The sequence below is a fragment of the Dioscorea cayenensis genome, chromosome 11, assembly GCF_009730915.1.
Source record: "Dioscorea cayenensis subsp. rotundata cultivar TDr96_F1 chromosome 11, TDr96_F1_v2_PseudoChromosome.rev07_lg8_w22 25.fasta, whole genome shotgun sequence".
Classification (NCBI taxonomy): domain Eukaryota; kingdom Viridiplantae; phylum Streptophyta; class Magnoliopsida; order Dioscoreales; family Dioscoreaceae; genus Dioscorea; species Dioscorea cayenensis.
In genome coordinates, this window is record NC_052481.1 from 12,497,374 (window position 1) to 12,518,527 (window position 21,154).

At 34.6% G+C, this 21,154-nt stretch overlaps 1 protein-coding gene across 1 annotated transcript; it reads left to right on the plus strand.

The window, feature by feature from the left end:
* Positions 1-1,705: 1,705 nt before the first annotated feature.
* LOC120272291 (beta-amylase 8) lies at positions 1,706-7,430 on the plus strand. Its single transcript, XM_039279089.1, has 10 exons — positions 1,706-2,261; positions 2,506-2,733; positions 3,267-3,341; positions 3,783-3,986; positions 4,153-4,347; positions 5,044-5,208; positions 5,794-6,054; positions 6,507-6,716; positions 6,801-7,023; positions 7,088-7,430. Exons 1-10 carry the CDS (start codon positions 1,854-1,856, stop codon positions 7,114-7,116), a joined length of 1,998 nt encoding a protein of 665 aa, XP_039135023.1. The 5' UTR covers positions 1,706-1,853; the 3' UTR covers positions 7,117-7,430.
* Positions 7,431-21,154: the final 13,724 nt, after the last annotated feature.

Below are 21,154 nucleotides of genomic sequence, written 5' to 3' on the forward strand. Positions count from 1 at the left end.
ATTTGTAGAGAGAGAGAGAGAGAGAGAGAGAGAGAGAGAGAGGAGGTAAAGGGGCGGTGCTTCCCCTAGCTTCCGCACGCACACCATTAAATGGGCCAACTGGGGCCAAGGGGGTGCTCAAGGCCCTCTCTTAACAAATTTTTTTTCTAAAAATATAATTTTTATACTGTATAAATTAATTTGTAAAAAAACATAGGTCTTAATAAATAGATTTTTAAATTTTTTTTACTACACAAACTATTTTGTAAAACATTAATGATTCAAATAATAATTTTTTTTGTAAATATTATCTTTTAGACTATATTATTAATTTGGAAAAAGATTGATATTTTTAAAAAACAAAAAATAAAAACAAGAGAGAGAGAGAGAGAGAGAGAGAGAGAGAGAGAGAGGACTAAAAGGGAGGATTAATAAACATTTTTTTTATTAATCTTTTAAACTATATATAACTATATATATTATATATATATATATAACTTGATGATAGAGATGGGCACGGGCCGGTTAACTAGCCCAGCGGGCCTGATCTTCCGGGTTGCGGTTCACCAGCCCACCAACCCGGACCCGGACCTAGCCCGGCTGGGACTAGAACATGCTTGGTCGGGTTGGCCCGTCTGACCTGGCGGGCCGGTTCCGGGTCGGGTTGTCCCGCTGGATAAAATAATTAAAAAAACTAAAAAATTCTGAAATTCAAAAAATGAAAAAATTCAAAAAAATTCTGAAAATTTATCAAAAAGTTGAAAAAAATTCATGAAATTTTCTAAAAAAAATAAATAAACTAAAAATTGAGATTAAGGTAAAAGTAGGAGTTGGAAAATATTGAAATTAAGATAAAGAGTTGGGGAAGGATGATAATTAATTACTAAAAATTCAGAAAATAGAGAAAATTTTAAATTACACTAAATTTGAAAATAAATGATTTGCACTTAATCAGTTTACTTGTCGAATCAAGTTGCCTACGTATCCTCCTGGGTGTGAGAGGAATCAAAGCCCACGTAGTTCTTTTATATTGTGTAACCGGTCACCCATTATTCAAAAATATTCTTTTTTTACTAATATATTTTTTTATAAATTGATATACATAACTTAACAACAATTTTTTGTAATTTTATTTTTTATTTAATCTAATATATATGTGACAAATAAGAGTGCCCATATTTAAGAGAATTTAAGAATGTGCATGTGTAGGGACTTAATGCTTATGAGCCAAAAGACGATTAACAAAATAAATATTTTTTTTAAATATTTATGAAAATTTATTGTTTGATAATTTGATATTTTACAAATTGATTTATATAATTTTTTAATTTATTAAATGGTCGCTTAATTTTTTATAAATTAAATATATATGTAAAATATTTTGATCTATATCCTACATCTATCTATATATAAGTTTTGCCAATAATATTGAGAACAAATTGAAGCTTAAGTAGTTGAGTTTTTACTATTCAAGTGTAAAAGGTCATGGATTCAAATTCCTTGACCAACATGATAAAAAAACAATATTATTAAAAAATCCAACTTTAGTATTTGGAGTTTGGTTCCAAACTGGGTTTTAATCCGGCAAATCAACCCACCGGGTCATGGGAAAGCCCATTCCGTACAGTACGGCTGGTTACCTGTCAATGAACCGGCCCGCCTCTACTCAATAATATAAAAGCAGCAACAACGTTTCATAGATATCTAATCACAAGAAGGGTAGTCCAGTCACACTATTCTCATCTTTCTCTCTCTAGATTAGCTTTCCTTTTGGAACACAGGAAGAAATCACTAGAACGGTATATAAAAGACCGAAACTTGGAAACCGGAAAAGTAATGGTTTTAGAGAGAAAATACTTTACGGCATTACGGGAATGAACGTCAAGCAAGATCTAGACCAGCCGCACAGCGACCAGAGCTCCGACCATCCCCAGCCCCCCCAGCGCCGGCCTCGTGGCTTCGCAGCAGCAGCCGCCGCCGCATCTGTGGCGGCTGGCGGTGCCGGAGGACCATCGGCCGGCAAGGGCCGGAAGGAGAGGGAGAAGGAGAAGGAGCGGACTAAGCTCCGGGAGCGGCACCGCCGTGCTATCACAAGCCGCATGCTCGCCGGGCTCCGTCAGTACGGCAACTTCCCGTTGCCAGCGCGCGCCGACATGAACGATGTCCTCGCCGCCCTCGCCCGCGAGGCCGGGTGGGCTGTGGATCCTGACGGCACCACCTACAGAACTTCTCCTGTCGCGCTGGTCCCCACTCCTCCTCCTCCCCCTCCGCCCGGGCAGCTGGTAATCGTTTTCTTGTTTAGTGTTTCTTTCGATGTTGGCTGCAGATTACGTTTTTGGTATGACTGCTTGGGTTTTTTCCCCTTTTCTGAGTTAAATTTGAACTTTGATGAAGTAATCAGGCTTCTGTTTCTTCGTGAGTTGTTGTTGTCGTCTTTTTTTTCCCCTTGTTGCGCATTATTGTCTGATCAGTATGGTACTGTATACTTGGTTTTTGTTGTGTGGTAAACCTCATGAACTTCTGCAGGCCCCTTTCCCTGTTAGATCAGCGGAAAGTCCCTTATCTGCCACTTCATTGAAGAATTGCCATGCCAAAGCCTCTTTGGATCATCAAGCATCTGTTTTCAGGATTGAGGAAAGTTTATCCCCTGCGTCCATTGATTCAGTTGTTGTTGCAGAATCTGGTATTATCAAGAATGAGAAATATGTAAATCCCAGTCCGATTAACTCACTGGAGTGTGTGGAGGCCGATCAGGTGAGAAGATATTGCCATTTGTGTAGCAATTTTGCGCTTTTAGATGGTTTATCAAAAGTTATGAATGAGGCTTCTCGCCAAGTAGGTTTTAGTTGGTGCCTGCTGATACTTATCAGAGAATTCATATAATGTCAAACACGTGTAATCTTGGCATTAGATAGTTCTGCCTCTAGTACTTGAACTCCTAGTTTGAGTTTCTGGTATATTCTCTATGTAGCGCTGCAATATTAAAACTCTGCATCCTCAAAGCGGGAGAAAGATTCTTTTCTTCCAAATGAATGTGCTGTGTCACCAGTGATGTTGTAATGACTAGAAATGCTGTTAGTGTTACTGATTGATATTTATATTTCTATTGCGTGGACCTGTATTTATGTTAAGGTGATTGCAAGTTGTTTGATGTCTTCCTGCAACTATAAATTACTTTTGCCTTCTATAAAGTTATTATAGTATCTCAGATTTGAAGTACTTCTAATTTCTGAAATTTGGCATATAATCTACAACTCTTCTTGTCTTACAAAATGAACTTACTACAGCTGATGCGGGACTCGGTGGAGCATGAGGGTGGTTTCGTTGGAACTCCATACATTCCAGTGTATGTAATGTTCCCTGTAAGTGACAAAAAAACAATTCTGTTTTTCAGTTTTGTGTTGAACTGATTGACAGATTCTTAAGTTGATTATGATTTTCTTTTTTCTGACAAAAATCAATCCATTTTTTTGTGCCAACTTTAAATGTTGTACACATATTGCTTTTGTTCTATATTGGCGATAAAAGTTTTTTGTTTTCTGATAGTGTAAGCTCAGCCAATAAGGCATTCTTAACATTGAGGATGGTACTTTAAGGTGTTAGCAGTTTAGCACAACCTGCCAGTTGAGTATCATCAGCGGAACTAATTGTTCATGAGCATATATGTCTGTCTACTGCTTTACTTATTTGGCTTATCTGTACACATTGTGGAACTTAAAAGGGTTATTAATGAAGCATGTTCCTTTGTATATATTGCTGTTGTCACTATCCCATGTGATTAGTTTGATGTTGCTATTGTGTAGACTGGCATTGTCAACAGTTACTGCCAATTAATTGATCCAGAAGCTATACGACAAGAGTTGAGGCATCTGAAGTCTTTAAATATTGATGGTGTCGTTGTAGATTGTTGGTGGGGAATTGTTGAAGGCTGGAGCCCCCATAAATACCAATGGTCTGGTTACAGAGATCTTTTCAATATTGTAAATGAGTTCAAGCTGAAATTGCAGGTCAGACATGCCCACACTTTGATCAGCAACTTATGTTGTACATCTTCATCATTGTTTGTCAAATTTGTTCATGTGCTATAGAATTGCTGCCTAAATCTCAGAATCTTTTGTCTTTGTTTCTACGGATGTCCTCGTTGATTGGCGAATACTTGTCTTCATTTTGAAGGTTGTGATGGCATTTCATGAATGTGGTGGAAATGGAACGGGTGATATGCCCATCTCCCTTCCTAAGTGGGTCTTGGAGATTGGTAAAGACAACCAAGATATTTTTTTTACTGATCGTGAAGGAAGGAGGAACACTGAATGCCTCTCATGGGGTATTGATAAAGAACGCGTATTAAGAGGAAGGACTGGAATTGAGGTAGTGCATTTGTTACAAACCTCTTGTTGCCTTCACCATTTATTGGAAGTCCATGCTCCTTGTTCGGAGACAAAGAGACAAATGCAATTCGCTTTTGTTGCATAACTTAATAACCTATGCACTCGGCAATGTTTTGCCTGTCTTCCTTTGACACCCACCCACTGACCCATTGAGACACATTTTCAGGCATGAACATGAAATATAATTAGCATACAGAGAATCTTAGCTTGTAATTTGTGTTCTGGTGAATTTGTAAATTTCAATTTGTCGCAAATTTTTTGCATTAAACTGGACATCGTGGTTTAGTTCTCCTTTTCATGTGGCTTGTTTCCGTTTTTTGTGTTGCTCATTTTTCTCACTATTTGATCAGTTCTTTTTTTTTAAAAAAAAAAATTATAATCTTAGCTTATATTTTTCTAATTTTAAAAGTAACATCCAGTCTTTATAAATAATTTATATTAGAAAAATAGAAGCAGAAAATTGAAGTTAGTTTTGCTAAGCAAGCATGCTCTGATGCTACATTAATAAGTGATTCATAATTTTCTATTTAGGTCTCTGAGTTTTCCTGAACGCATCTGGTGAATAAATTACTATATTTCTGCAAAAAATGTTGTTTCCCTAAAGATCTATTGAAATTATTTGTGGTTGATGTTATGATAGCATGTGGAAATTCATCCTTTATAATTTTTTAAACAGGTCTACTTTGATTTTATGCGAAGCTTTAGGATGGAATTTGATGACTTATTTGGAGATGGCCTCATCGCAGCTGTTGAAATCGGATTAGGCGCTTCTGGGGAGTTAAAGTATCCTTCATTTCCAGAAAGGATGGGTTGGAGATATCCTGGTATCGGTGAGTTTCAGGTATCTGTTATGTATCTGTTATAAGATAGACCCTTCTCAATATTTATATGTTAAGTAGCTCTTGATTATTATTAACCTCAGAACTCCAAAGCCTGTTATCAAACAATGAAATACTACAAAATCAAGTTTCATTATATTGGCACTTCTCTTTATTATCTGCTGACAACTTGTCGTGCAACCACATGTCTGACCTGGCATTTTTGAGTCTTCCGAGTGTTATTTTTATGGTAGGGTAAGTTTGTAATTTCATGTTTCTGAAATTTAAAAATACGGTATGGACTAGGATTTCTAGCTCTTGGATCAGGAAAGAAAGGGAAGTAGGATCTTATAATGGCATTGTCGTTCCACTGCCATTTAATTGAAGCATATTTGTCAACTCAATTATTGCAAATGGTGCCATTGATCGTTTCATCAAAATAAAGCAACTCATAGTGTAATTTGGCTTAGATGGAAAGGAGAATACAGTATAATTTCAGAGATACAATTTTTAAACAATCTTATGGTTATTATTGAGAAATGAAAGATGCAAGTTATGAAAAAAGTAAGCAGAAGATTTCTATAACTATTTATCATCTTTTTCTGCAGTGTTATGATAAATACTTACAGCAGAATCTACGTAGAGCAGCAAAGTTACGAGGCCACACATTCTGGGCCAAGGGACCGGATAATGCTGGCCAGTATAATTCTAGGCCACATGAAACTGGATTCTTCTGTGATCGAGGTGATTATGACAGCTATTATGGACGCTTTTTCCTTCGTTGGTATGCACAGACCCTTATAGACCATGCAGATCAAGTATTGTCTCTTGCAAACCTTGCCTTTGAGGGAACACAGTTAGTCATAAAGGTATGTAAAAGTTGAACTTTCTAACTACCAACTAATTCTTTATCAGAAGATATACTTTCCAGCTATCAGTGATTGTTTGGTCTGATTTATTCTGGCTGAAAGCATTTGGATATTAGTGTATTTATTTGTTCCACTGGCATTTTCCAGTTTAATGCTAGATGTAGTATCCACCATTAATGTATCATTTACCTGCTGTAGTAGAAATATTCATTACCTAGATCTTGGTATTTTAAGAAAATGACAAGTTTTTCTTTTGATGCAAACCTCTAGATTTTTCAATGGCGATGATGTAAACTTTATGAACTAGTGTCAGATCAATCTGTCAGTGTTTGATATGATGTTTGTGGACAACAACAACAATTTTGAACTTACTGAAGAGACGGTTGTTGCGAATGGCATTTTGCGTAAAAAAGGTTTCTGAAACAATATTATGACATTTTGATCTCTTGCAGATTCCATCAATTTATTGGTGGTATAAGACGACCAGCCATGCTGCCGAGCTCACAGCTGGATTTTATAATCCAACCAACCAGGATGGTTATTCTCCGATTTTCGACATGTTGAAGAAGCATTCTGTGACACTGAAATTTGTCTGCCCTGGGACGCAATCTTCAGCTCAGGAACATGAAGCATTTGCGGACTCAGAAGGTTTGAGCTGGCAGGTGATAGCTAACCATTGCTTGTTTAATGCGTACTTACTGGTGGTTGTGCCAGTTATCCATGCATGATTGTGTTTGCTTTTCCAGGTTCTTAATTCAGCCTGGGATCGGGACTTAACTGTTTGTGGTCAAAATTCTCTTCCATGCTATGACAGAGAGATGTTTGTAAGGATTCTGGATACAGCAAAGCCAAAAAACAACCCGGATCATCGACATCTTGCCTTCTTCACGTTTCAGCATCTGTCCCCCATCTTCATGCAAAGGGAGATGTGCTTGTTGGAGCTTGATAATTTCATTAAAAGCATGCATGGTATGTTTTTATGTTCTGCATACTCCACAATGTTTTCTGTACAATCTCACCTGAGAAATTACAGGGGAGCTGACGGCGTATGTTGAAGCATGATCTCTTTGAATCATCACTAGTCACATTTCTACACCGAGAGAACGAGTAAGTGTATACATAAGCGCTGCTGACAATTTAAGATATACTTGGCCGGTTTAATTGTGCCATTCACTATTTATGTGCATAATTGCTGTTCTTTTCATGCAAGTCATATTTACTAACGCTGGTAAAGTGAGCTTTTAAGCTTGTGAACTAGTTTTAAAAAAAAGTGAGGTTTTAAGCTTGCGAAATATTGTCTTTGGGTCAATTTCGTTACTAAACCCCAAATTGGACCCCTCGTATCACTGAAATATGAGAATGGTATATTTCTTGCAGTTTCCCACGTATTTTATTTTATTATTATTATTATGGTTATTATTGATGTGGAATGAGAGGTTTATATGTATGCACTCATCAAATAATTCATGTCCAATGAATGAGAAGCTAGGTAATCAAAACGGGATCGAATTATTGAACTAGGCAAGGGTAAGGTTCAGGGATTGAGAAGTTCAATTGTGGTTGAACCAGGTTGAATCTAAATTTAAAAAAAAAAAAAATATAGTATATTAAAGAATAAATTAATTTTTAAATCAAATTCATGCAATATATCAAATAAAGCAAGTCTTATCTCATATTTAAAATCAAAATATCATCCCATATTTAAATTCAAAATCTCATGAGATGTAAATTATAGTAAATTCATAAATACGAAATCAAATAAATCTCACAAAGTTATCCCAATAATAAAAAATTGAATACACACAAGACCCAAAAACAAGTTCTCGCAACATACAAGCTAAATCCGTATGAAATATCAAACTAAATAAACTAAATAGACAAGTTCTTCCAACATTGATTCATCAAATTAAACGCACACAAAACATAAAAACAAAAGTTTATGAGTCAACATATAAACTAAATCCATATATAATATGAAAGCAAATAAACCTCACGAGAAAGTTCTTCCAACATTTAAATTAAATCGACACAAGTGACAAGACACTAAACAGAAATTTCTTCCTAATTAGATCCATAAATCTTGGTTGATGTCGTGATCAAAACCCTCATTAGCATCTCCTTGTCCCAAGTTTCCTTGATCAAAATCATCATTATAGCTTGCATCACCAAGTAATTCTAAATCTACTTCTTCATTCATCTCCACATCATCTAGTTGGGGAGGATAAAGTCAGTAACATGAAAAATATTATATCAATTTTATATAATTAAATTAAAAGCTTATCATTAACTTTGAATGCGGCTTTCATCCATCATTGGAATACCATATTCTCCACATATTGCTTCTTCCATATCTCCATTTATTAATTCTGCGTCTTCTTCTTCTTCTTCATCTATCCAAAAGTCCATTTTATCAATGTATTCATAATCAACTGGATCATAACTTCTTTTCTTGTATTGATGGCTACACCAAAATAAATTGTATAAGATTAAGAACTTGATAAATTTATAAAACTAAAATTTGGCACCAAATTCTTTATAAGATTCACGTAATACCGCCAGTTCAAACGAAGAATGTAATTCACATATACAAGATCATTAAGCCTTCGATGCTCCAATCTATTTCTTCTTTTAGTGTGAATGCACTAAAAACACTCCAGTTATGCTCACATCTTGAAAATGATGATGTCTGGCTAAGAAGTCGAATAACAACTTTTTTGAAAAAAAAAAGAGCACTATGTCCAAATAACCTCCACTATTTATCTACAATCTACATAAATAACAAATGGTTGATACCTATAATCATACACTATTAGTAAAATAAAAATAGAATACAAAACATATCAATTATTAGTTATTACTTATTGCTCACTAGGTTGCATTTTATTAGAAATAGAAAGTGCTGACTCACAACTAAAACTTCGTAGTTGGTCTCTATATAATAAGATCTCCCTAATTGCTTTTTCATTGTCACCGCATATGCTTCTCTTTTCAAGTAAATCTAGCAAGCCTTGCATCACTTCTACAGTCTCAATGAATGCTCCATCATAAAGAAATGCAGGATTCAAAAAATACGTTGTTGCATGGAGATTTCGCCGTAAATGTCTATCCCATCTCTCATCAATGATTTTAATATAGTAACCATACATGGTAGCCTTGTTTTTTAAAATAGATATGATTGCATTGCGAATTCTTATCATGCCTTCATAATTATAACCAAGTGAAGGCTTCTCTTAGCATCCATAACACACAAAAGTCTAATGATGGGAGCTACAATTTTCACCATAAGCAAGCATTTTTCCCAAAATTTGGCATCGAAGATAATAGAAGTAACAATTTTAGCAATTGCACTTTTAGATAACTTATAACTTGTGTAATATTTATCTGTCACTAATGTTTGCAAGTCATGCTTGTGATCATAGATGCTTTTCAAAGTAACAAATACACTAGCAAAATGGCTCACTCTTGGACATTCAATCACTTTCCAACCAAGTCTTTTTCTCAAACAAGTCATTAAGTATATATGATTGTAGAGAAAAACAATTATCTTGGAAGCATGTGATACAAGCTCAGCTACATGATCCTTTTTTTCAATATCCTTTAGAATCAAATTCAAACAATACGCAGCATAAGGAGACCAATAGATATGGCCATACTTTTCATGTGTCAACCTTCCCACTGCAACATAATTGCCTGCATCATCAGTTACTAAATGAACCACATTAGTTGGCCCAACCCACTCAATAACCTCCGTGAATAAATTACATAGATTCGTGGTGTCTTTTGAAATATCTAAGACATCAACAGATTTCACAAATGAAATTCCAATAGAACAATACACCAAGATGTTAATCAAAGTATAGTGTCATTGATCAGTCCAGCCATCACCCATAATTATGCATCCACAATTAGACCATTGCTTCCGTAACTATCAATAAGTAACCGACATTCTTTTTTGCAATCCTTCAATAAATTAATGCGCATGTCATTATAGGAAGGAGTTTTATATCCAGTGCCAATACTCCTAATAGCATCTAACATTGGTTGAAAATAAGGTAATCACATAGCATTAAAAGGAATGCAAGCATTAAAGCACCATCTAACAAATGCCATGTTTTCCCTATGGATTGCTTGCTTGCCTATTATTGCACTCTTGATTCCTAGTTGAGACAATTGAGTTTGTTTTGGAATTATAAAATTTTCCAAGGGATCCTTTGTTTCCTTTTTTCCATACCTCACTGTTTTATCTACCTCTTGTGCTTCAACCTCTTCTACTTCCTCATATGCATCTTTAACTAATTCTTTCGCTTTTAATTTGCAAAAAGAAGAATTAGTCATATACTCTTTTTTGTGTGCACGAACATCCGCCGGGACTTTCCAACAAGGAAGTATTTTGCCACTTTTCCTCGCTAGATGCTCTTTCATCCTAAAAATTTACCCACCTTAGAAACAATGATAAACCTTCACATTCTTATCATTAATAGATAAAGTGAACTGCTCCCATGCCAGATCAGTCCTAGGATGAACATTACCACTTAAGGCAGATGACTGTATATTGGTTGTCTCCTTTGCTTAAGAAATTTTTTTAAAAAATTTCTCTTTATTAGATTAATTTTAGTATGAATAACAAGCCAAAGACTACACAAAAGCACTAGATGTTTCATAATTTGTATACAATAAACACAAAAGACTAGGCATTAACAAATAAAGTGCTAAATACCCTTCAAATCACATTATAAACAACAACTAAATTTATCTCATAGGCTACAATTAATAGAGAGAAATAATATTATTGTATGACTATTTAAAGTTTAAAACGGGTTCGAGAAATACAAAAGAAATTTTTTTGTTAAATAAAAAAGAGATTGCAATGAAATATCATCGTTTTATAATTTGAACACAAAAACTATAATTGTGCCCAAAATGCTATTATAAAGAAAGCATGGCTAATGTCAAAAAAATATAAAGATTCTCTAGAGAGCAATAAAAATCATGAGACACTCACCACTAATTAAGAAGAGCATGTTAAGCAAATAAAACAAAACATGTAGATCAACTACTTGAACACTTAACATTGTCATGAGCCCCAATATATCTCGCGAATATCAAACGCATCTTGTGAAAAAAAAAAACCAAATATCATTTAGAATCCCAATAACATAAAACCTCACTAGATGCAAGCCCTAAAATAGCAAAATTACTAGACAAAAGTAACAGAAGCATGCAATTTCCATTATTTTCCAAAAACAACAATCAAAATCAATACAATTCATACATTGAAAAGAAGAAACAAGAGAACAAGATCTTGAGAAAGCTTAGTGAATGAGGTCCAAGTCCAATGAGCAGACACAGGCTTAGATGAGTGTTTAATTATTTATTCCATTGCCCTGATCCAGATGAGTGTTGAGTTTTAGGTTTTGTTTCATAGCTTACAATGTGCATCCTTTTACTTTCAGTTGGAAAAAGTATAAAATAGTAAAAGTTAAAAACTAGATATAGATTATCTAATGAGACCGGTTTACCCATACGAACCTGGCGTGCTTCATCCGGTTCACAGTTGAACCGCCTGGTTCACATTAGTAAGCACTAGTTTTCGGCTTACCCACTTTTTAAAGTAGTACTGGACAGTCTATAGCCCTGGTCCTGTTAAACCCATTTATGACTAGACCATAGACAAAAATACATTGATCTCCTAGTCCTAGAAGATTGATAGCATGTTAATTTCACTATAACAATTAAGACATTTAGTGGCAATATTTATGTTGTTATTTATCATTTTGTCACAAAATGTGACTTTTTTTGACAAAAAAATTTAATTGACATTTTTTTTCACTAATACAATTACATTTATGATGATTTAGTAGGCTCTCTCACAATTACATTGTCATTATTAATATACTAATAGTGTTGCAATCAAAGAAATACATTATTTAAAACAATTACGTTATCTCATTAAATATCTAAAAATAATCAAATTGGCCTTAAAGAAATACAACTTGTATTTTTTTTTTAAGCAAGTGGCCATAATAATCGCCAAAATTTCTTAAATTAGCAAGGCCAATAAAAACAAGCATTTAATTTAGATCTTAAGATTTATAGTATTAGAGAAAAAAATTTTAAATTTAAATTTAAATTAAATAGATATTTACCAAAATCTATTAAAACAAAATCTAATAAATAATATAATTTATTTAAAAGAATAGATTTTGAAAAGGTAGATATCATTAATGAACATAACATATAAAAAGAATAAACATAGATGATGAAGCCTTGAGTACTTATTGTCACGGACTTGGAATTCAACCAACGTTGCTTGCCAGCACTTGATCACTCCCTCAACCAAGTTCAGCCTACTCCTTCCTTTGCCTTGGTTTGCATACCAAAGAACTCAAAGGAAACTTGAATTGGCTAAGGTCAGGAAGAGAACTTCCCAAGAGACTTGATAGCTTGATAAACTTCGTATTCTCCTTAGGAACTCCAATTGCTTACAACACTTCTAGGTGACCCCAAAGGCAAGCCCCTTGGGGGTATTTACAGTGCCCAACCTCCTCAATCTACTGTGGGGATCATTTTGATCCGACGGCCACCATGGAGGTTCTAGAGTTTTCTAAGAAAATATCTAGTCTTCTCTCATGTCCTAGAATTTTCTATCATCTTCTAGGTTCATTGAGAGAATTCTAGAATGACCAAGAATATTCTTACACACTATATTACAAGGGTTGCATTAGGACAATTAGAATATTTTTTTTAAGTATTGGGGAGGAACCTTCCAAGAAGTTGCATTATGACATTATGCACCAATGGAGCTCGGTGGCAACAGTTAAGCTTCATTTGATTCAATCCACAATGATTCAACTAGCTTTAGATGTAGGCAAGCCTATTATTGATGTTCAAAAGATTTGCTTTTTTTTTTTTAATGTTCTTTTTGCTTTCTTTATGAGATAAATAAAATATAATTATTATTTTGTTTTAACTTTTCTCATCTTCAAAGTTATAGGTTTATTGAATTATTTTCAATGATGGTGGTTTGTTAATGTGTTTTTGACACTTGGAATCTTAGATTTCATATTAGCAATATATTGTTTAAATTTTAATTGTGTGACTTTTCCTTGTTTTTATTATTTTTTTTATCTATTTAAAACAACAAAAGCAAAATTTAACATGTAGGTTGGTCTCTACCCAATTGAGAAGAAATAATGGTATGACAGTTGTAATTAAATTAGAATTTGTTTTTGAAATTTTTAAAATTATTTTATCAGATTCTTATTTTTTTTTTAAATATGCAAAATAAGCATCAATAAGAGAAAATAACATTTAGGTTACATGAAAAGAGTCAAATTCTATGCTAAGTTGAGACTTCAAACCAAAAAAAGGAGTTTCAAATGCATAGCAGAGTACTTCATCTTCAAATTTACATTAGAAATAGTTTAGGATATTTTTATAATTCTTTTTTAAGGATGATTATATATTTATATTTTAGGTATTGGAATTCCCAATTTTATATTTTCAAAATTATTATTTTGTACATTTTGATGATATTTATTTTTATATAATAATAAATATTTTTATTTGCTTGTGTAACATTATTTTGTTATTAAAAATTTGTCTTTTGTGACAAAATTATCTAAGATATAACTTTATATTTATCACAAATAATGTGTTCATGACAACACTTAATATATTAATAGCAAAATTAGTGTAACGTATAATTTTTATTTAGTGACAACATTGCCGTTAAATTTTATTTTTATTTGTGACAATAATAAACAAATGACAGTCTCCAAAAAAAATTAGATGAAGCAATGGACACTAATAAAAATATCACTATTGACAAAAATTTTATCACTCTTTTAAGCCATTTTAGTGTCACAATTAAATTTTGTGACAATAATTGTGACCACTTCATAAAAGCAAAGTTTTTGTAACAATATAGTCTTATCACAAATACCAATGTTTTTAGTGACAACAATTCAGCTACAAAACTTTGAGTACTTGTGGCCGTATAGTTTTGTAGCAAATATTAAGCTTTCTTAATGACAATAATTCAATCACAAGTTTTTATGTAATTGTGACCATATTTCTAAAGTGGTCACTATTGTGTTTACTACGAGGCACTTGTGACGACATGTGATGACCTAAAAAATGAGCACGAAGCAACACAAAACAAAACAAATGTAAAAAATACATCCACCATGTAATGAGTAAGCAAGCCATTTAATACAAACATGCAGGTTCACTATTCAAAAAATTTACTACAACAAGAAACATAACAAAACAAATGTAAAAAATACATCCAAATAAGAGTTTTCATAATGGTGACTCGAAGGCATGACCTCTTGATAATTGTCATTGGCCATTATAAACCTATATTGACATAGAAATATTTTTTTGAATTGCATACTAATTAAAGATTCCACGAAATTATATCACCAATTAAGTAAAACAAATATAAACCAATTAAAAATCAGTTATTTATCATAAACTGCACATGACCATTAGATTGCATACTAAGTAAAGAATAGAATGGCATAGTACCTTGTCAAAAACAGAAATGAGATGTTTGTTGAAGTAGTTGAGGAAATTGTTGCTTAATGTGCCTCTCTATATGTAAGAAAAAAGAGTCTTACATCAAGTTAGGAACTGCAAAATTCAATTGAAAACTCAGCCACTAGAACAGGTATAGCTTGTCTCAAAGCAAAGAGAACAACCTATCTTGTCTCAGTGCAAAGAGAATAACATCAAGTATAGCTTCACAAATTATTGCATTAGACCAAATAATGTAGAAATTAATGCATTTCAGAAAGGTCATAGCTAAGCAATCCAAATGGCACCATTACTTTCTTATTATAATTTTTTCAATATTTTAATTTATTTCAGTTATGTAATACATGGAGGTGTTTGCTTACACTCTTCAGAAATAGCCAAATCATTCGCCATCCATTGACTTCTCGAATATTATTGTATATCATTTTATGTTATTTTTATTTCATTTAACATTTAATATTTTATGTGTCATCCACTGACTTTTCATATATTAGTTTCATAGTTGACTTTAATGAAGAAATTATGTGTTTTTTTTTTTAATTTTTAACATCAAATGTTTGAAACACTTTCATAAAACTGATTTATATAAATAAAATAAATTAAGAAAAATTATTTTAAATAGAATTTGGTTATATGTAACTCTTCATCCACTGAATAAAGATAAATAATAATGTGCACATACTAAATAAAAAATTGTCAATCATTGTGCATTTAGTTTAATGGCAATTCAATTGATAATTGGGCATCTAGTCTCATTTGATGGCTGGAGATCAAGGAGATATTTTAAGCAAATATGCTATCTTCTTTAGAACATCAAAAATATATCTATCAAAATATTATACATGAAAAATACAATACTCTAAAAACAATGAACAGAACATACAATCTAGCCCAAAATACATTAAAGATCGTGCATTGAGAAGCACACACAAAGGTAAGAACTGAAATAATCACAAAAGTATGGAGATAAACTATATTTCAACTTACATTGAGAAGCATTAGAGAGTAATAAACATCATTAATTGGTATCTAAACATAATACCAAGTTTGAAGGCATGATTTCAACTCCAATCAGACATTAAGAATGAAAGATGCTCGGCAACCCACAACCACTAGTCACCAATGAAACAAAAAACACCAACAAAAATAATCAAAGCCCAACAAAAACACCAATGAAAAATCATCAATTCCATATCTCTATTTTCTCCATAGAGATCTTTCAATTGAAAAAAAAAATACAGATCAAGATGGATACGCCAACAAAACCTAGGTGAGCATCAAAATGGAGTCTAATCTCAAATAAAAAAGCACCAAATCAACCAACAAAAAGCCACAAATCTCGGATCAAGAGAAGAATTGTGAGGAAAAACACAATCGAGAGAAGAGAAGAGAAGAGAAGACGGTAAGAGACCTTAGGGATCACGATCGAGAGAAATGAGAGGATCAGTTGATTTGAGCTAGTATGGCCTTCTCCACCATCGGCGAAGATTTCTAACCAAGGATCACATGAGATGTCCTGGCAGAGGAGAGAGTGGAGAGATGCCCGATGACCTACTTCAATGACTTCAAGGGAGTTTTGAAAGTGGGTAGAAGTGGGCTCACTTCCCCCACTTCAATGTAAAAAAATACTGAAATGGGTTTTAACTATAACCCACTTCAATCTGAAGTGGGGGAAGTGACCACTTCCCCCACTTCAGAGGAAAAGAACATCAAAAGTGGAGGAAGTCAGTCCACTTTCCCCCACTTCCTCCTACTTACGGTGAAACGAATGCCCCCTTAACCCCTGAAGCATGTTCTTTATATTTTTCTTCATTTTTACCCTAAAAATCTTAAAATAAACTTAATAGAAAAAATTGACAATTATTATGAAATTGACAAAAATGTGAAGATCAGTTATTAAAAAGGCTAAAATTTCATTGAAACTCATGTATAAAAACAATGTAAAACCATACTCATCAGCAGCAAGGGCAAGCTTACTAATTGAAAAAAGGGAATAAAGTCTCCCGTAGGTGGCAAAGATCTCCTGGCCATCTAATAAGGAAAAGAAAATCTCCAAATATTTGAAAACTAAGCCGGTGACATATTATTAAGGTCCAATGGAGAAAATGATGAGGACATCACTCCCATGCTAACTACACCACCTACGGATGGTAATACTTCAGCTGGCATAGAAGAGGAAGCATATCAAGGACCATTTACATGAAAACATGCTAAACAAATCCAAAACCAGGTAAACGCTAACTTAAGCTTATTCTTAAATTATATTGAAATGGTGGTGTTTCCAATTTCTTCTACTTTAATTGTATTTAGGTGTACCGAAAGTGAGGATATAATTTGAGACTTAGTCAAACAAGAGAATAGCAAGAGAGAAGCATTTGGAGCTACGCCACATGTGGGCTTCACACTCACGTGCATGTCCAAGAAGAAAATTGTGCCTATCTTTGCTAGCCCCAAGCAAACAGAAGGAGATATGGTTTCCTTTTATGACAAAATCAGCCCAAAATATCTCTTTAATAGACCAACTTAATTTCTGGAAGGAAACAAAATTAAATCCCAATTAACCAGGAAATCAAATATTCCAAGTTTAAAGATGAGAGATTGCACTTGCCATATTCACATGCTACAGTACTGCTGGATACTATTCCTATATTTAGATTGATTTTCTAGCCAATTTTATTTTCCTAATTTTAGATTTTTTTCCTACCAAATTTTAATTTACTATTTTTAGATTGATTCCCTAGCCAATTTTAATGAGATAGTTTTCTTGTATTCCAAGTTTAAGTCGGCTATAAATAGCCTCGTACCTTCTCCCTTGGAGCATCAAACTTTGATTATTATTCACGAAATAAGAGTTGTCTTATACCACTATTGTTCTTGTGAGTTATCCTGGATTTGTTAGAGGAAAGTTTTGGCTTTCTCTAAATTTGTGCGGTACGCTTTTGGGCGTTTTGTGTGGATTAGTTTTTGGTTTGTGGTTCTACGATTGTTCAAATAGCAGGTCAGAGTTTTTGAAGCTTCGGATTATCTCTCCCCAACGTACGGGTCGTGTCCATCCCCGGTTGTTCGTAGCTAGTTATCCCTCAACCTAGATCCTACGTCGTGAAGATTAGGCCATCATTTAGATCTCCTTCTTCTTCATCAAGTTGGAGCCTATCATTTGGTAGCAGAGCCTCCATTGATATGGTAGGATCTATTATTCCTACAGTAGCCTTTTGATTCAATCCAAGTCCTTTCATATTTTTTTAGTCGCATAGTCCACAAACCTAAAAAAAGAACCACCTAGCCCTTGCATTAGTACTGTTACTTTAGTATCATATTTTGAGTTTATAATCTGTACATTTTCCTCTAGTTGTTGGTCATATGAAAAAAAAACAAAACAAAAAAAACACAAAAAAAGAAAGAGAGAAAGGTCAAGAAATGGCATTACAAATAAAAAATTCAAATTGGAGTTTCCAGAAATCTAGATATTATTTTTCATCAGATTATTACTTGTTTTGCACCTACTAGATTTTAGTACTATACTCTTCTTGTTTTAGCCAACCAAACTCCACTAAAAATCAAAGAGAGTTTTTTCAACTCTTGCTGCTCAATCACTTAATCACTTAATCACATACAGAGAACTACCACCTAGCACAACCATGATCCGACGAGAAGGCATAAGAACTTTGGTGAGTAAGAGGTGAGATTTGTGTGAATCCGCATATATAATTATTTTTCTTCAAATCCACTAACATGGTAGGTTCAGAAGCTAGTTGTCATGACGATGAACCTGTTGGTTCATGCCACACTATAGATTCACTCATCACATGGGCTGAGTATGATGAATTTGTTAGTCACTTTTAGCGTGAGCTATGAGTATCGATTATGGTAGTGTAGGAGGAGATGCAGGAGATCATACAAGGTACCCTCCGTGATATTCTTGATAGGGAACTCGCCGAGCGTGTTCCAGCCCGAGGTAGAATTGATGATCGCTATGACCATCATGACCATGGCCATGTTGGTTATGGACAACAGTAATTTAGACACAGTGACAATGACTATGGTGATGAAGGCCTCTCCCCATGGCCGTCGAGATAGAGAAGACCTGATAGTATGGTGAAGATCAAGATGAGCATACCACCATTTAGGAGCAAAGTGGATCTCGAAGTTTACTTGGAATGGAAGGCGAGATGTGATCAAATTTTCAAGATCTATAGGTTTTCTGATGAGAAAAGGATAAACCTAGCCTCTCTTGAATTTACTGATTATGCACTAACTTGGTGGAACCAATTGCAGGAAAACAAACTCTATGCGGGTAATGGCTATATTCGCACACAGAATGCTATGAAGAGGGCTATGCAACACCGCATTGTTCCATCACACTTCCAGAGATATCTATATAACAGGCTACAATGGCTTGTTCAAGGTACAAGAACCGTCGATGAATATTATAAGGAGATGGAGGTCTTGATGATCAGTACTAACATGCAAGAAAGTGCGGAGGCGAACATATCAAGGGTGCGGAGGCGAATATGCCAATTGTAGTCATCTCTACCACACCCATTGGCCACTCGTCGACTACATTGGCATCTTCACTGGGCTCTCACCCCGGTGATCAATGCCCCACTTCTTCAACAACTGCATCTTCTTGTACATCCACCGTGGCTCTTCTTGTAGTTAAGACATTGAGTGCTTCAAGTGTAAAGGGAGAGGGCACATTTCTTCTGAGTACCCCAGCAGGAGGACCTTGCTTATTAATGAATAGTGGATGAAAATGACCCCAATGATGATGGTGATACAGATGATGAGCCAGCGGATGAAGATGATTCTGGCATTCAAGATGATGTGGGATATTGCTTAATTTCTCTCCGTGTGCTTTGCGTTAATGCTGTTGAAGAGAAGAAGGGACAACGACATAACATCTTCCACACTCACAACACCTTTAAGAAAAAGGAATGAAGGATTATTATTGATAATGGCAGTTATAATAACATTGCTAGTTTGGACTTGGTGGAGAGAGTGTGGTTGAAGCAACTATGTCACCCTAGTGCATACAAGATGCAGTGGCTCAATGATTGTCTATCATTGCGTGTTAGTAACATTATAATAGTTCAGTTCTTATTCGGATGTATCATGATCAGGTGGAGTGTGATGTTGTCCCAATGCAAGCATGCCAATTATTGTTTGGACGGCCTTGGTTGTCTAATCATGATGTCCATATTAGCTCCGTGCTAATCGACTCACTTTCATGTACAAAGGGAAGCACATTTCTTTGCTTCCAATGACTCCAGTGGAAATATTGATGGATGATCTAAAAGAAAGAGAGAGAGAGAGAGAGAGAGAGAGAGAGAGAGTGTGTAAAACACTTGAGTGAGAACCACCATCATAGTGAGCGAGTGAATCCAAAGCAAAATAAAAACCCACAGCTTAAACTAACCAAGCCCTAGAAAAAAGAGGGTTTAGTGATGATGGCGTGGAAGGAGGACATGAGGGCTTTTAGAGAACCCAATTCTATGTTCTTTGTTCTCCTATACAATGAAAGTTTGCTAGCTACTAATGATTTAGCTTGTACTTTACCTAGTTCAATTTTGGATCTTTTGGAGGCATATGAGGACGTGTTCCTTGATAAGGTCCCACCTGGGCTACCACCGAAGTGAGGAATTGAGCATCAAGTTAATTTGATACCAGGAGCAATCAGCCACTTTATCTCACCAATCTGGAGAAGATAAAAGAAATCCAAAGTCAAGTTCAAGAACTACTCAACAAAGGTTACGTAAGGGAAAGCCTCTCTTCTTGTGCGGTCCTGATTATTTTAATCCCTAGGATAGATGATTCTTAGAGAATGTGTGTAGATTGTAGAGCCATTAACAACATAATTGTGAGGTATAGACATCCCATACCTAGACTTGATGATATGCTTGATGAACTTAGTGGATCTGTTATCTTGTCAAAGATAGACTTAAGTAGTGGCTATCACCAAATTAGAATGAAAGAGGGTGACGAGTGGAAAATAGCATTTAAAATAAAATTTGGATTGTATGAGTGGTTAGTCATGCCTTTTGGTTTAACAAATGCACCTAGTACTTTCATAAGATTGATGAACCATGTACTTAGAGCCTTCATCGGAACATTTGTGGTAGTCTACTTTGATGATATCTTAATTATCAACAAGCCTTTTGATGATCATATTAAACATTTACGTGATGTACTTGCTATTTTGAGAAAAGAACTATTGTATGTTAACCTTGCAAAGCGCACCTATTGCACCAACAAAGTTGTGTTTCTTGGCGTTGTGGTTTCATCTCAGGTGTTGAGGTAGATGAAGATAAGATCAAAGCGATACATGAGTGGGTAACACCCCAAAATGTGAGCCAAGTGAGAAGCTTTTTAGGACTTGCAGCTTTTAACATCGGTTCATGAAGGATTTCAGCACCATTACTACCCCAATCAATATATTGACAAAGAAAGAAGTTTCATTCAAATGGGGGGCAGCACAAGAAAAGGCATTTCAACAATTAAAGGACAAATTGACATCCGCACCACTACTACCACTTCCTGACTTTGGTAAGACTTTTGAAAT

Bases quoted from the DNA above. Each gene is read 5' to 3' on its own strand.
- LOC120272291 (XM_039279089.1), top strand. From the start codon at position 1,854: ATGAACGTCAAGCAAGATCTAGACCAGCCGCACAGCGACCAGAGCTCC. The intron at 3,342-3,782 runs GTAAGTGACAAA...GCTATTGTGTAG, and splicing joins CAGTGTATGTAATGTTCCCT to ACTGGCATTGTCAACAGTTA. The intron at 4,348-5,043 runs GTAGTGCATTTG...TTTTTTAAACAG, and splicing joins GAGGAAGGACTGGAATTGAG to GTCTACTTTGATTTTATGCG.